At 37.3% G+C, this 15,325-nt stretch overlaps 2 protein-coding genes and 1 pseudogene across 2 annotated transcripts; 2 read left to right on the top strand and 1 right to left on the bottom strand.

Annotated features, from left to right (window-relative positions):
- The first annotated feature begins 2,058 nt into the window (after positions 1–2,058).
- On the top strand, positions 2,059–2,967 carry LOC100358408 (olfactory receptor 4C12-like). The gene has a single exon (XM_002709111.2). The coding sequence runs from the start codon at positions 2,059–2,061 to the stop codon at positions 2,965–2,967; it is 909 nt and encodes a 302-aa protein (XP_002709157.2).
- Positions 2,968–10,045: 7,078 nt separating this feature from the next.
- On the bottom strand, positions 10,046–10,978 carry LOC100351057 (olfactory receptor 4A47-like). Its single transcript, XM_002708879.2, has one exon. It carries the CDS (start codon positions 10,973–10,975, stop codon positions 10,046–10,048), a length of 930 nt encoding a protein of 309 aa, XP_002708925.2. The 5' UTR covers positions 10,976–10,978.
- A 2,450-nt stretch (positions 10,979–13,428) lies between these two features.
- Positions 13,429–15,325, top strand: part of LOC100351560 (olfactory receptor 4A47-like) — a 10,856-nt pseudogene continuing 8,959 nt past the window's right edge.

The following is a 15,325-nucleotide window of genomic DNA, read 5'->3' as shown; positions in this document are numbered from 1 at the left end:
CAATCAGCCCATAAGTTTGATAAAAATTTTGGATTTCAAGTGCAACGTAAGTTTGACATATTATAACACATTTACTTGAAAATCAGCCTTCTTAAAAAGTAAAATTTATGAATTGTTTGTCTCTTGAGAAAAAGATAAATCTTCCTTAGATGCCTTTGTCTTTTTCTTTTTCCTCTTCACTTTTTCTCTCCTTCTTTCTTTGTTTCACCATCTCTTCATCCATTTTCCTCTCATTTCCTTTCTTCTCTTCTAATCTCTTCTTCTTTCTCTCATCTCTTCACATGCAAAACCTTTCTTAGGTCTCTCTACATGCTTTGTAATTTATAACATTGGCAACTACAACAGATACAAAAATGAATATATGAGCATTTATGTAAATAGTGAACTTGTTTAATAATACCTGGAAATCTCCACACTTAGTCTTATGAGGCATATTTGGAAGGAGTAAATTTTGTATAAGTTGTATTTAAGGAAATGCACATGGAAATGGATAAAAACTCCAACAAATAAGAAAGTAAAATAAACAATAAAAAATCTTTATGTAAAGGATGCTTTTATTCTCTTTTTAAAAAAAATCTGATAACCTCCATTTCTGAAATTTTTTTGTTTCCCATGTTTTCTTCATTTGGTCAGCTTAAGTTTTCAGATTCCTTGTCCTTTGTTGGTGTTTAGAGATAATTTAAAAATTTTCTTTAATGATATTTCCTTGAGAACAGTGACACTAGAAAGAGCAATATTCAGAAATAATTTTTATCTTCACATCAATCCTAAGTATAGGTAATTTTGACAGATAAAAAGATGAACACAAAAGATGTTATACAAAAAGATGTTATACAAAAGGTATTTAAAGGTTTATGAAAAATGTTATCATTAAAAATTATGCATGCATTCCATATTTTTACATCAAAATAAATTTATCTTCTACTTACATTTCATCCATGAACTTTTTGAAATACTTTCAGATTTTTTCCTTCTCTCAGTAAATATATATATATATATTTTTTTTTTGGACAGGCAGAGTTAGACAGTGAGAGAGAGAGACAGAGAGAGAGTTATAGACAGTGAAAGAAAGACAGAGAGAAAGGTCTTCCTTTCCCGTTGGTTCATCCCCAAAATGGCTGCCACAGTCGGCACAGCGCTGATCCAAAGCCAGGAGCCGGGTGCTTCCTCCCAGTCTCTCATGTTGGTGCAGGGACCCAAGGACCTGGGCCATCCTCCACTGCTCTCCCAGGCCACAGCAGAGAGCTAGACTGGAAGAGGAGCAACCTGGACTAGTACCTGGTGCCCCAACCAGGACTAGAACCCAGGGTGCAGGCACCACAGGCTGAGGATTAGCCAAATGAGCCATGGTGCCGGCCTTCAGTAAATATTTTTATCAGTATTTATATTTTGGCTACTGCTGGGGATGCAAAAATAAAGAAAACCAAAGTTGTATTAAAGCATGATTTTTGCTTTCAAGGAACAATATCATAGAAAGAGGAGCATGAGACTATGTGGCCAGCGCTATAATGGACATTTATCACAACCTATGAGGCTGGGAGGAGGTAGCAGCACCATTTTAAGTACTGGGGAAACTGAGAAGCTTCCAGGCAAAGTGGCACAGAGCATGGCTCTGTCTTTGAATCTTTCTGTATGGCCTAAAATTACCAGAACAATTTCGATTTTTCTCCGGGCAGTGTACCAAGTACCTACTTGAAGATGGGATATACATATTTATATTTCTAAATATGTTGCATATATGGCCACAGGGAAGATTGACTTTGAAACTTTATGTATGGTATTTTCTCTTTTAAGTTAAGAAATTACACTTGTTTTTTTACTGTAGAAGATTTTTAAAAATCAGGAAATTAAGAACAAAGAGATACCATCTACATTGTCACTTGTAAAATACACAAAATAAAACTGTTGTTATGGTGTTGCACTTGTTTTCCTTCCTGTAAGACTATACAAATAAGACAGACATGGATTTATTTCTTTACTAAGTGAAAGTCTCATTGTTACAGATGGTTATGTCTTTGTTTTTCAGAGCAATCTAAGGTCACTTGTGTTGAATTGATCATGAAGATGCACAATGTATCTGAGTTCATCCTTCTGGGCTTGACCCAAAATATGGAGCTCCAGAAATTGGCATTTGCTGTGTTTTTAATTGTCTACCTGGTCACCTTAGCGGGCAACCTACTCATCATGATCACCATCAGCAGCAGCAAAGCCCTTGAATCCCCCATGTACTTCTTTCTGTCTTACTTATCACTTATAGATGGCTGCTGTTCCTCATCCATGACCCCTAAAATGCTAGCTGACGCTCTTGCTGAGAGAAAAACCATCTCCTTTCAAGGCTGCCTGACTCAGGTCTTTGCTGAGCATCTCTTTGGTGCTGCTGAGATCATCCTTCTCACGGTGATGGCCTATGACCGCTATGTGGCCATCTGTAAGCCTTTGCACTACATGAATATCATGAACCGACAGGTGTGTAGCCTCCTGGTGGGAGTGGCCTGGGCTGGAGGTGTCTTCCATGCAGCTATTCAGATCCTTTTCACAGTCTGGCTGCCCTTTTGTGGTCCCAACGTCATAGACCATTTCATGTGTGACTTGAATCCTTTACTGAAACTTGTCTGCATGGACACCCATACCCTTGGTCTCTTTGTAGCTGCCAACAGTGGGTTCATCTGTCTGCTGAACTTTATCCTCTTGATGGCCTCTTACGTGGTCATCCTATGTACTCTGAAATCTCACAGCTTGGAGGGAAGACGCAAAGCCCTCTCCACCTGTGTCTCTCATATCACCGTGGTCATCTTATTCTTTGTTCCCTGCATATTTGTATACCTGCGCCCAGTGACCACCTTCTCCATTGACAAAGCTGTGGCTGTGTTTTATACCATGATAACTCCTATGTTAAACCCTTTAATCTATACCCTCAGAAATGCAGAGGTGAAAAATGCTATGAAGAATCTCTGGGCCAAAAGGTGATTACAATCAAGTAATTCTAAACTATAAAAATCGTAAATCCTTCAAAATGTGAAGAGAAAATAATACAATGCCTAAGATTTTGGGCTAAGAAAACAGCGTATGGAAAAGCATGTTGACACTGCAACATAAACTCTTTAAGGGAAAGCTTGGGTACTACCTTATTTATTATTTAAAAAACTGGAGCTGGTGCTGTGGTACAGTGGGTTAAAGCCCCAAACTGCGGCGCTGGTATCCCATATGGGCACCAGTTCGAGTCCCGGCTGTTCCACTTCTGATACAGCTCCCTGCTAATGTGCCTGGGAAAGCAATGGAAGATGGCCCAAGTGCTTGGGCCCCTGCATCCATGTGGGAGACCTAGAAGAAGCTCCTGACACCTGCTTTTGGACTGGCCCAGCTCCAGCTGTCGTGGTCATTTGGGGGAGTGAACCAGTGGATGGAAGACCCCTCTCTCTCTCTCTCTCTACTTCTCCCTGTAACACTTTCAAATAAGTAAAAAAAAAAAAAAAAAAAAAAAAAAAAACCCATTTAAACTTTTTTATTGTCCCTTTGGTTGCTAAACTTTGATGTACCATCAGAATCAGTTAAAGTTCTTGCTGAAATGAACATCCCTAGGACGGAGCTCTAGAAATCTCATTCAGTCGGACTGCTTGTATTGGCCTATCTGCATTTTAAAGAAATGATTCGATGTTTCTCAACAGATGAGCTTTGAATATATCCTGAACAATAATGGCATAGATTAGGCTTGATTCTCAGCCTATAATGGATCACCTATTAAGGAAATACCATTTTATTAAGATAATCGGAAATGAATCTTGATGTGAATGGAAGGGGAGAGGGAGTGGGAAAGGGGAGGGTTGCTGGTGGGAGGGACGTTATGGGGGGGAAGCCATTGTAATCCATAAGTCGTACTTTGGAAATTTATATTCATTAAATAAAAGTTAAAAAAAAAGGAAATACCATTTAAAATATTTTTGTAAGAGAATCTTGAATTCTCAACTTTTCATAAATCAGACAATGCAAACTCACTATTTTCGTAATTGTATCTCAAAAAGAAGAATCCTGTTAGAATAGAATTGTTATTGGGTATGTATTCTTCAACTGCTGTTTCTGTACAATCTAATCTTTTGTCACATCTGGCTTCTCTCTCTATGCCTCCACAGGGAAAGCTTAACGTATATTGTAGCTGCACTTTTTTGATTAACATTGATTATTATAATCTTACCTGGTAATTCGTGCTGAGAACATTGTTTTAAGAATTTTGCTGGGTGAAGATGACTGCCATTTTTTTTTTCTGAATGTACATTGTGATGGAATGGGTGACAGGGTTTAGTATACTATCTTGGTTAAAAGCATTGTTTCAGAATAAAATAATCCCAAGACCCAAACTGAGTTTTGCATAGATACTATGGACATAGTAAAACCATTAAGGTTGAGTGAAACCTTAATGATGTCATATTTTCAGGATCAATTAAAAATCTTTGTAAAATGCTTATTAACACTGAATGCTAAATAGCTCTTAGCTGTTATGAGCATTCTTTGTCATTTGTCTCTTTAATTATTATTAGTTTATCTTTTGGACTTGGAAGGGATGACACATAATATCCTCATCCCAGCAGAGATGAATAATACTCTAAGCTGACTGGAATTATGGGAATCTATGGACAGGAGCACCTCCTGACATGTGTGGCAGTTACTGTACCACTCTCTCCTGGTTTTGTCATCTCTTCTGGCCCTGTGGCTTCTAGTTTTGAGGACTGACCAATCCATGAGCCTGATTTTTTCTCAACAAATCCTCTTTTAAAAGATTTAATGGTGACTTCACTCTGACTCTGAGGTCAACACAGCAGGCAACTAGAATATGAACTAGCATTTGTTCAGAGTAGGACATTTGTTCAGAGGAGGTAGCCGATGCAAAGGTAAGGGCAGGTTCTGGCATCAGATTCCCTAGGTTTCAATGTGACCCAGGAAATTTATTCAGCCTAACTGTTCCTCATTTACTTCAACTGCAAAAAATCATAAGGAAGGCACTTATTTCATAAATTCCATTTGTGACATTTCAATGAGTTAATGTTTCTTAATTGGTTGTAACAGGACAAGGTACCAAATAGACATTATAAAATCTATATTTTAAAGATTTATTTATTTATTTATTTGAGAGGTAGAGTTACAGACAGTGAGAGGAAGAGAGAGAGAAAGGTCTTCCTTCTGTTGGTTCACTCCCCAAATGGCCTCAGCGGCTGGAGCTGTGCCAATCAGAAGCCAGCAGGCAGACGCCTCTTCCCAGTCTCCCACATGGGTGCAGGGGCCCAAGCACTTGGGCCATCTTCTACTGCCCTCCTGGGCCACAGCAGAGAGCTGGATTGGAAGAGATGCAGCCAGGACTAGAACTGGTGCCCATGTGGGATGCCGGCACCACAGGTGGAGGATTAACCTACTGCACCCTGGTGCCGGCCCCTAAAATTATTTTTAGAGGGAAAAATATTGACTAGTGCTAATGTAGCTTCTGGCTGGGACCCATTTTTCCTATATCTCTTCTGGAACTGGCAGGATGACCATTTTATCTGGATCAGGACTGCTGTTGGAGCTTGCTGTGGTCTCTGTATCCTCGGGTGAGAAAGACACTTCCTGTGTGACCAATCCTATATCACTAACTTTTACCTCGAACTTTAAGCAAGGAATATTATTACTTTTAGGATTATTGGCCTCAGGAAGCCTTGTGAGCATAGAATTTTGAATGCTGTGGAAGCAGCTGGGCACAGAGACAATAGAAATCCCATATGGGTGCTGGTTTGTGTTCTGGTTGTTCCACTTTGATCCAGCTTTCTGCTGATGTACGTGGGAAAGCAAGGGAAGATGGCCCAAGTGCTTGAGTCCCTGCAGCCACGTGGGAGACCTAGAAGGAACACCTGGCTCCTGGGTTTGGCTCAGCCCAATTCTGGCCATTGTGGACATTTAGGCAGTGAATCAGAGGATGAAAGATCTCTCCCTTTCTCTTCTCTCTCTGTCTCTCCTTCTCTCTCTCTGTAACTCTGCCTTTGAAATAAGTAAATAAATCTTTTTTTTTTTTTGACAGGCAGAGTGGACAGTGAGAGAGAGACAGAGAGAGAAAGGTCTTCCTTTGCCGTTGGTTCACCCTCCAATAGCCCCCGCGGCCGGCGCGCTGCGGCCGGTGCACCATGCTAATCCGAAGCCAGGAACCAGGTGCTTCTCCTGGTCTCCCATGGGGTGCAGGGCCCAAGTACTTGGGCCATCCTCCACTGCCCTCCCTGGCCACAGCAGAGAGCTGGCCTGGAAGAGGGGCAACCGGGACAGAATCTGGCGCCCCGACCGGGACTAGAACCTGGTGTGCCGGTACCACAAGGCGGAGGATTAGCCTAGTGAGCCGCGGTGCCGGCTAGTAAATAAATCTTAAAAAGATATATATTCTTCCTTGGTTAACATTGCTTAATCAAACCACATTGAAAATAATTGAACTATGTTTTGTGACTTGAGTAGTTTATTTTACATTGAATTTTAAATAATTCATATACAAATAAGCACAATTATGAAAGAATAATGAGGAACTGTTAGATGTGTTGGTAATCAAAACATATCCTAGATCAAATGTACTTATTTTTTAAAAGATTTATTTATTTATTTTAAAGTAAGAGTTACACAAAGAGAGGAGAAGCAGAGAGAGAGAGAGGTCTTCCATCAGCTGGGTTACTCTTAAATTGGCTGCAATGGCCGGAGCTGTGCCTGTCTGAAGCCAGGAGGCAGGAGCTTCTGGGTCTTCCACACGGGTGCAGGGGCCCAAGGACTTGGGTCATCTGCTACTGTTTTCCAGGCCATAGCAGAGAGCTTGATCAGAAGTGAAGCAGCTGGAACTTGAATCGGCACCCATGTGGGATGCTGACACTGGACACTGCAGGTGGCAGCTTTACCCGCTATGCCATAGTGCCGGCCCCTAAAATACACTTATATATTGTGTGTTATATACAGATCAACTGATGACAGGATAAAGAAAATATGGTATATATACACAATGGAATACTACTTTACATCCATTTTGTAAAATGGACCATTGTGCTTAGTGAAATACGCTAGACCCTAAAACACTAACATCGCATGTTTTCTCCAATTTGCAGTATCTAATATATAAAGTGAAAAATTAATGTATATAAGTGATATTGACATCTTTGTATTGTATTATTGTTTATAGCACTTGTCTATACTCCTGCAGGACAGTGGTATTTCTATTTTTACTTGTGAACACTTTATTTAGTGGAGGATTAAGCTTGCTTATAAATTAAATTAAAATGTTATCTCAAAGCTTAAAAGAAAAAAGAAAGTGGACGGAGGGAGGGAACAGGGAAATGTTACATCCTTAGCATTGTTTCTATGTACTACATGAAATCTGTTCTCTTCATATCGATGTTTTTTTTTAAAGAGGGAAAAATAAACTGCATATAAATGGAAAAACATAATTATTGATTCTGAGTTGTAAATAAGTGTGTGTGGGACTTTTGAATACAATGGAGTTGGGACTTCAAAGTAAGGATGCATAATAGAAGTATGAAAACATTTATTTAGAAAATTCAATGTATCCATTTTAATTTCTTAATGTCAAGATAAATTGCAGATGGGTCAAAATTTAATGTAAAATATACATACTTGAAAGTACTAAAAACCAAACACTAAAACTAACATAGAAGGGTAGATATTTAGCACAACCACTGAAGCACCTCATGGGACACCAACATCCCATGTCTGGTTGCCGGGGTTCAGTCTCAGTTCTGCTCTCCATTCCCTCCAGCTAAAGATCATCCTCGGAGGCAACAGGTTTAAGTTGCCTTGGGTTTAAGTACCTGGGTCCCTGGGTAAATGGCGATGGAGTTCCTGGCTCCTGGTTTCAGCCTGGCCCAGCCCCGGCAATTGTCATTTGAGTAGATGATCAGTGGAAGGGAGATGTCTCTTTGTTTTTTTTTTTTTTTCTTTCTGTCTCCTTTCTTTTCATGTAGAAAAATATTATGGTTTGAATGAAATACGGATGCCTTTTTAAAGAAGATAGAAAAACTCAAATAAACCATTGATAAATCTGATTAAGTATTTTAAAAAATTATACATGGCAAAAATTATCTGTGGAATAATTCAAAATAAAACTAAAATCCAGAAAAAATATATAATGGTAAAATATACAATAGTTTAATTGTAACTATTCATATTAGCCAATATGGAGACACTAGTAATCATAGGGTATAGGTAAAATACATAATATATAATTAACAGATAACAATTCCAATCATTTAAAGCATAAATATATGGTTAAATAAATTGTATTTAAAGAATTTCATTTAGCATAATGATATCCAGCATAATCTATTTTGTTGCAAATATCAGGATTTCATTTTTTTCATGACTGAATAATATTCCATCTTCTCTGTATGCCACTCTTTCTTTATCCAATCATCAGTTATGGTTTTAATCTGTATGTTTGGTATTGTGAATTGAGCTGCTATATATGGGTGTGCAGATATCTCATATACTGATTTCATTTTGTTTGAATATATTCCAAGAAGTGGGATACCTGGGTTGTAATGCAGATTTTTTTTTAGATTTATGAGGAATCTCCATACTACTATCTCTAATGTTTGTACCAATTTGCATCTGTACCAACAGTGTATTAGGGTACCTGTTTCTCTACAATGTTGCCAGACTACAAAGGCAAATAGCACATGTTTTTTCTTATTAGTGGAAGTTTTATAGAGGGAGTATAAAAAATGATTTGGATGTCACATCGTTCAGCATATAGTTAGAAATATTACTTCACTGAATCCTAACATATATTTGACAATAGTCTCCTCTTTTCCCACTTTATGACCATTGTCATAAAATTCTCACTTTGTGATATTAATACCTTTTAATAAAAATGAAATAAATGTTTTCTCTCTACCAAAGTTAAATAAGGAATTTCAGTTATCATATACAGATTAAATATAATGTGGCTAATGAAGTATACTGTCATATATCTCAAATATTTGCTAGATACTTATAGAGAATGTGGACCAACAGAAGCACTCTTGATGGCTGTGGGCAAGAGTGTAGTTGGTACAACCTCATGGATGGCATTTTGTTAATAATTATGAATACAACATTTTAAATACATATACATTTGAGTCCCAAAATTCTACATCTGGGAACTAACATGTCTAGGAACACATTCTAAATGACACATAATAATGGTAATATTATTTGTCAAATAGAAAGATTGGCAACATGAGGAAAACCAGATCCAGAAGCACTAGTACACATAAGAGAGTGTTGTTATATGGGAATATCTGAGAAGAAATAGGCTTATATGGAATGATAACCAAAGAACCTGAAGATTTTGAGTGGTAATACCTAAACTTTTATAGACAGAGACATATAGATATATAGTTGGATGTAACTATACTTACGTTCACAAATTTTACTATTTGAAGAATTGTAAGAAATAGATTATAATGAATGCTCTGTGAGTAGCACTGGATGACCTTAATGAAAAATTGATGGAAATTTATCCTTTATTTATACAATTTTGTATGTATGTATTTATTTTCTTTACTATATTTATAATTTGTTTTATTTTGAAAATGGAAGTATCATATGTTAAATATTTTGTATAACAGAAATGAATTTGAGTAAAAACGAACTTTGTCTGTTGCATTAAAATGTTAACTAGTATAATAAAATATCAATAAATTAAAGCATAATAACTATAATTAAAACTAATTCTCAGGAAGAAATTCAAGTATTCTTTAATATAATAATGATTAAATAAATGTAATTACAAAATTTAAAATCACTAATTCATGAAGTATTGCTAAGGAAACAGAGTTGTATTACACTATGCCTTCCTAGGTGAAATAATATGCAAAACAATTAGAGATTTACTAAAGAAAGCAGCAACTTACTTATAGCCAAAATGTAATGTTAATTCTTTATAGATGATTAATACAAATTCTGTGACGGAAAAGAAAATATAAATCAGTTTTCAAGAGACTGGTAGGTCCAAGGAAAGGAGCCCCAAAGACATCTATCTTTGTGGAGAAAGGTAAATTTACGGATTATTTGATATGGCTTTTCTTCTCCAGAGCTTCTTCATGGCATTTGTCATCTCTGAGTTTCTCAGAGTGTAGATTAAGGGGTTCAGCATGGGAGTTATGACTGTATAAAACACACTCACTAATTTGTCAATGGGGAAGGTCCTAGCAGGTCTTGCATACGTGAAAATGCAGGGAACAAAGAAGAGAACAACCACAGTGATGTGGGAACCACAGGTCTGGAGAGCTTTCCGTCTCCCTTCCTGGCTAAGGTTCTTTAAAGAGTTCCAGATGACACCGTAAGAGATGAGTAAGAGTAGAAACACAACAGCACAGATCATGCCTCCATTGGCTGCCACTAAGAGACCAGTGACATAGGTGTCAGTACAGACAAGTTTCAGTAAGGGGTACATGTCACACATATAATGATCAATGACATTGAGGCCACAGAATGGGAGCCCATAAATAGTGCTGAGTTGAATGACTGAATGCAGAAATCCTCCAACCCAGGACACTACCAGCAGCACAACACACACCCATTGCCTCATGATAACCAAATAGTGCAAGGGCTTACAGATGGCCACATAGCGGTCATAGGCCATCGCCAACAGAAGAAAGACCTCTGACCCACCAAAAAAGTGTTCTGTGAAGAGCTGAATCATGCAAATTTTTAAGGATATGGTGTTTTTCCCTAAGAATAAGTCTGAAATCAATTTGGGGGAAATGACTGAGGAATAAATGACATCCATAAAGGATAAGTTAGCAAGAAAGAAGTACATTGGTGAGCCCAGGGCCTTACTGACAGTGACAGTCACTACAATAAGCAAGTTTCCCACCATGGTCAAAATGTAGAAGAGCAAGACTATGATAAAAAGAATTTTCTGTTCCTTTGGATTCTGTGTGAGGCCCAAGAGGACAAAGTAAGTGACATTGCTCCTTGATTCCATCTATTCTTTGTAGGTGTTCATTTCTTTTTTAAGAAACTCTTAACCTACAAAACAAAGAAAACATCCTTCTTTAGAAGTATTTTCCTCTTAATCTTTATCTATTTATAGACTGAAATAATTCATAGGGATCCTCTACTGCCATTGACATTGGGATTACCAAGCAAATTAAAACAAGTTGATACCTACCTAAATGATGTGATCTATAATATAGACAAATAAAGTTCAATTACATATGTGTCATTATAAATATATTTACTTGTGTTGTGCTATGAATTCTGTGTTGGAACTTTCAAATCCACTGGGATCTTGAAAGTTTTTCAGATAAAGCAATACTTTAGATCCATTAGTTTAAAGTAGAAGTGGGACAGCAGAAGAGAATGGGTTGAAAATTCTATAAACATATGCAATATGCATAAAGCCACAAGAGACTAACGAAGAGTTACTTAAGGTAATATACAAATTACCAGTGAGTAGAATAAATTACAACGGTCAGACTGTACCCACAAAATACCATACTAGTTTCTCATGCTCATATTTTAAACAATGATTGCCTTTCCACCGCTTCTCACTGAAATCTCGTTAGTGCCTTTACTTGAATTTTCCTGTTCTTACTAATCTGTAAAAGCTAAGATACTATAAAATTGTGTGTCCTACAGATATCTCTTGGCCTACTTTTCAAATTCCCATCTGCAGCTATCTAAGTGACATCTCCAGATATTAATTTAGCATTTATGAAATTAAAAATCAGTTTACAATAAATATGGTTTATCTTAGTTTTGTTCAATCTAATGAAAAGCACCACTTCCCATGTTATTGCTCAGGCAAATACTGGCAAGTGTCCTTCTGTACTTTAATCCTTTCATATTACCTATTCATGCATTTAAAAACTCCTGTTGAATTTATTTTCCTAATACACTGTAAATATGATTATTCTCATTGTACTCTGTAGGTACCTGGTCTATTACAAAGCTTCCTGCCATGTATACCTAGTTTCATTAGGACCTTAAGCAGTATTTCCCTGACCCATTCAAAATAGTCATTTTAATCTAATACCACATCACTCTAAAGTTCTATGGAAAATTCATATAACATACTGAATAAAATACAATCTGCCTATTTTGGCCCAAGAGCCCTTTGATGGCTGCAATACACCTGCCAGAATCCATCCCTGAAAATTCTCCATGCTCATCTGTGCAAGCCTTTTTACTACTCCTCAAATATCCAAAAATACTTTTCCATCTCTTTTATTCCGTCTATTCTGCGGTAGCTGCTAATTTCAGAGATCAGAAGCAGACATCAGGACCTGGTTAGTATTGTATAAAGGCATACAGTAAGCTCAGTATTTTATGTATTTATTCATCCAAGAACTGTTTATAAAACACATATGTTGTGTTATCCCGATTAAATAAGGTAAACTCTGGCTACACTAAATGACTACTAAAGCATTCAAGCTCAGGGTATAAACCTGGGGTTATGTGAGCAAGGAGAGAAATTCTTGCTGCCTGAGGAATCACCTTTTCACTATGAGTCTCCTATATTTCCAGAAGGAAGAATAACTCAAGAAAATAAAATGATTACTCACGTAATTTTTAATACATTCACGACAAATATGTAAAATTGATGTTTTGCCAGCAGAAGTCTTTTCAACATTTCACTGTTTACAAACTCAATAATATATTTTCCTATGTAATGAAAAATTCACACAATTATGAAGCCTGGCTCCCACTTATAAGTGCTAAAGTCTTACCTTTTACCTCCACTCATGCACATAAAAGCTAAAAGACTGTATTATTACTTGAGAATATATTTGAAATCATATTTCTATGTCTACCCATTTTTGTGTAGAGTCCTGAATATTTCAGGTAACTATTACTTGATTTGAAAATCTGTTTCAAAGAATTTTCATGGTGAAAAGAGAAAAAAATAATAATTTTCCATGTTAAGTTAATTTGACAAAAATTCAAATAAAAAAATTCCCAAGTCAACATAAGAGTATAACAACCTGCCTTTCTCATAGGGATATTTTTCTTTCACAAGTTCTTTTCTAGTAACTTTAATAAATAAAGAGTAACTACCATTCAGTGATTTAGCCCAGATGTTTGCATAATGTTGGTATGCCCAAATAGTCGGGCTTGAGATTTGCAAAGGGCATTCATATGTCTTTCTTTTTTGAGATCTTGCTTTAAATCTCATACGTATCTTCTGAAATAGTTGTATCAGTTCCTAAGACGATAGCATCTTCAACCCGGCAGTGGTAAAAATCATTGAAGATTTTATTCCTTGTAACCACAGTAATCATGAGTCCTGTGATTGGAACATGTCTAAGGCAGACTCTTGCTTAATTATATTCATGGAGATGTTTCACAAGTTGATATGTAAAGATATATTAGATAAAACTCATATTCAGAATCAGGAAAATATAACAAGGAACAACAAATTACAGCTTTAGCATCATGATAGGACAAGTGTCAATGGAGAATAGAATGCAGCCTCAGTTATCTCATTCCAATAATGATGTTAATTTATCTCTTATCTCCCCGTTTCACCTCAGTAGAATTGTTTCTGCCTACTGGCGTGAGGTTGGATATATCTTAAAAAAGATTTACTTTGCTTTGATAAGTAATTATTTATTTTAAAATTTAAGAGCCACTATTGTTTTTCCAGGGTCCACCCTATGAGCTGAGGATAAAATACTTAGTAAAACAAGGTGAAAGTAATACATAGTCTTACCTGCATTGACTTTGTATCTTGTAATGGATCCAGGAAACAAAAATGAGAACCACTTAGCAAGTAATAACAATCTGTCATCAATACTAATGAAACAATCAATAGGGCATTATGGCAGAAAAGAAGACAGAGAGACCACTGTGAATACGTGATCAGAGAAAGCCTTTTTGACGGTGATAGTTAAGCTGAATCCAAAGGATGAAATGCTGCACCCTTGTGAAACCCTGTTAAAGGTGAAAACTCCGACACTGAAAAGGGTTAGGGAAGTGAAGACAATGCAAGTTGGTTGTAGCTCAAGGAGGACAGAAAATGCAGAGAAAAGAAGGTGAGGTTAAAGAGATAGCAGGAAGCAAACCTTGGAGACTACAGATCGGGCTTTCATTTAAAGTTCTTTCCAAATGAGGGGAAGGGGAACTTCCTGTTACTGGTCCATCATGTAAGGAACTTAGAGGATAGGTTGGCATTCTGCCATCACAAGTTGTAGAAAGCCAAATAAACAAACAAAAATATCAGCAACTCTTCTTACATCCTTCTGAGAATTGAAGTCATAGGATAGGCTGCTTCCCCTCAAAACTGCAAGTATGGAAAATTCCATCTCCCTGAGCAGGAACCCACAAGCAGAAACTCCCATGGCACTGGGGGAGAGAGAAGGAAAACTTGAACTGCTCAGTGTAGACAAGCCTGAAGCATAAAAATCCAGGGGGGCCAGTGCCAGGAGTGCCCCACTTCTGTGGTTTGAAATGTTTTAGTGAATTTTTAGGTGAGGTTTACATGGTCCTCACAGTAAATATTGGAGAAATACATTCACCTATAGGGAAAGGGGAAAGGAAACACACGAATGAAACACCTCCATATTCTATTTTTTCTTAACAAAATTGACCTGCAAGAGACATGATTTTACTGCAGCACAACCTGGTGTGGCTTTAGCAGGAACTGAACCTACCCAGGATGAGTGAAATATCTTTCTGAAGACTCATCCAAGGGCTTCCTTTAAAGGCAGTAATTACAGTTATCTGAGTTACATTGTAATTATACCCAAAGGCTCCGCTTCCTAATATTGTCTGTTGTTGGCTGGTGCTGTGGCAGCGTAGGCTGGGCATCCCACATATATGCCAGTTCATGTCTCAGCTGCTCCCTTCTGATCAGGCTCTGTATACGGTCTGGGAAACCAGTGGAAGATGGTTCAACTGCTTGGACCCCTGCACCCACATGGAAGACCTGGAGGAAGCTCCTGGCTCCTGGCTTTGGATTGGCCCAACTCTGTCCACAAACAGAAGTTTGGGGAGGGAACCAGTTGATAGAAGACCTTTCTCTATATCTCTCCCTCTCTCTGTAACTTTACTTCTTAAATAAATAAATACATAAAATCTTTCAAAAAATACTGTTTGTTGGAGGTTCTGATTCCAACATGTGGACTTTAAGGCTACAAAAACATTCAGTCTGCAGCGCTTTCCAGAACAGAAAGCCCAGGTCTGGAGAGGTACACAGGTGAATTATTATGTTTTAAAAATGTTTTATATTTCTGCAATTTTTAGGACTATAAACAGAAATCAAATCTCAAAATCTCAATTTCGCTCATATACTTTACTGTTTTTGGTACTTTGTATGTTGGTTACCACGAGT

Source organism: Oryctolagus cuniculus, chromosome 1 (assembly GCF_964237555.1).
Source record: "Oryctolagus cuniculus chromosome 1, mOryCun1.1, whole genome shotgun sequence".
Lineage (NCBI taxonomy): Eukaryota > Metazoa > Chordata > Mammalia > Lagomorpha > Leporidae > Oryctolagus > Oryctolagus cuniculus.
This window is presented reverse-complemented; position numbering and strand designations above follow the sequence as displayed.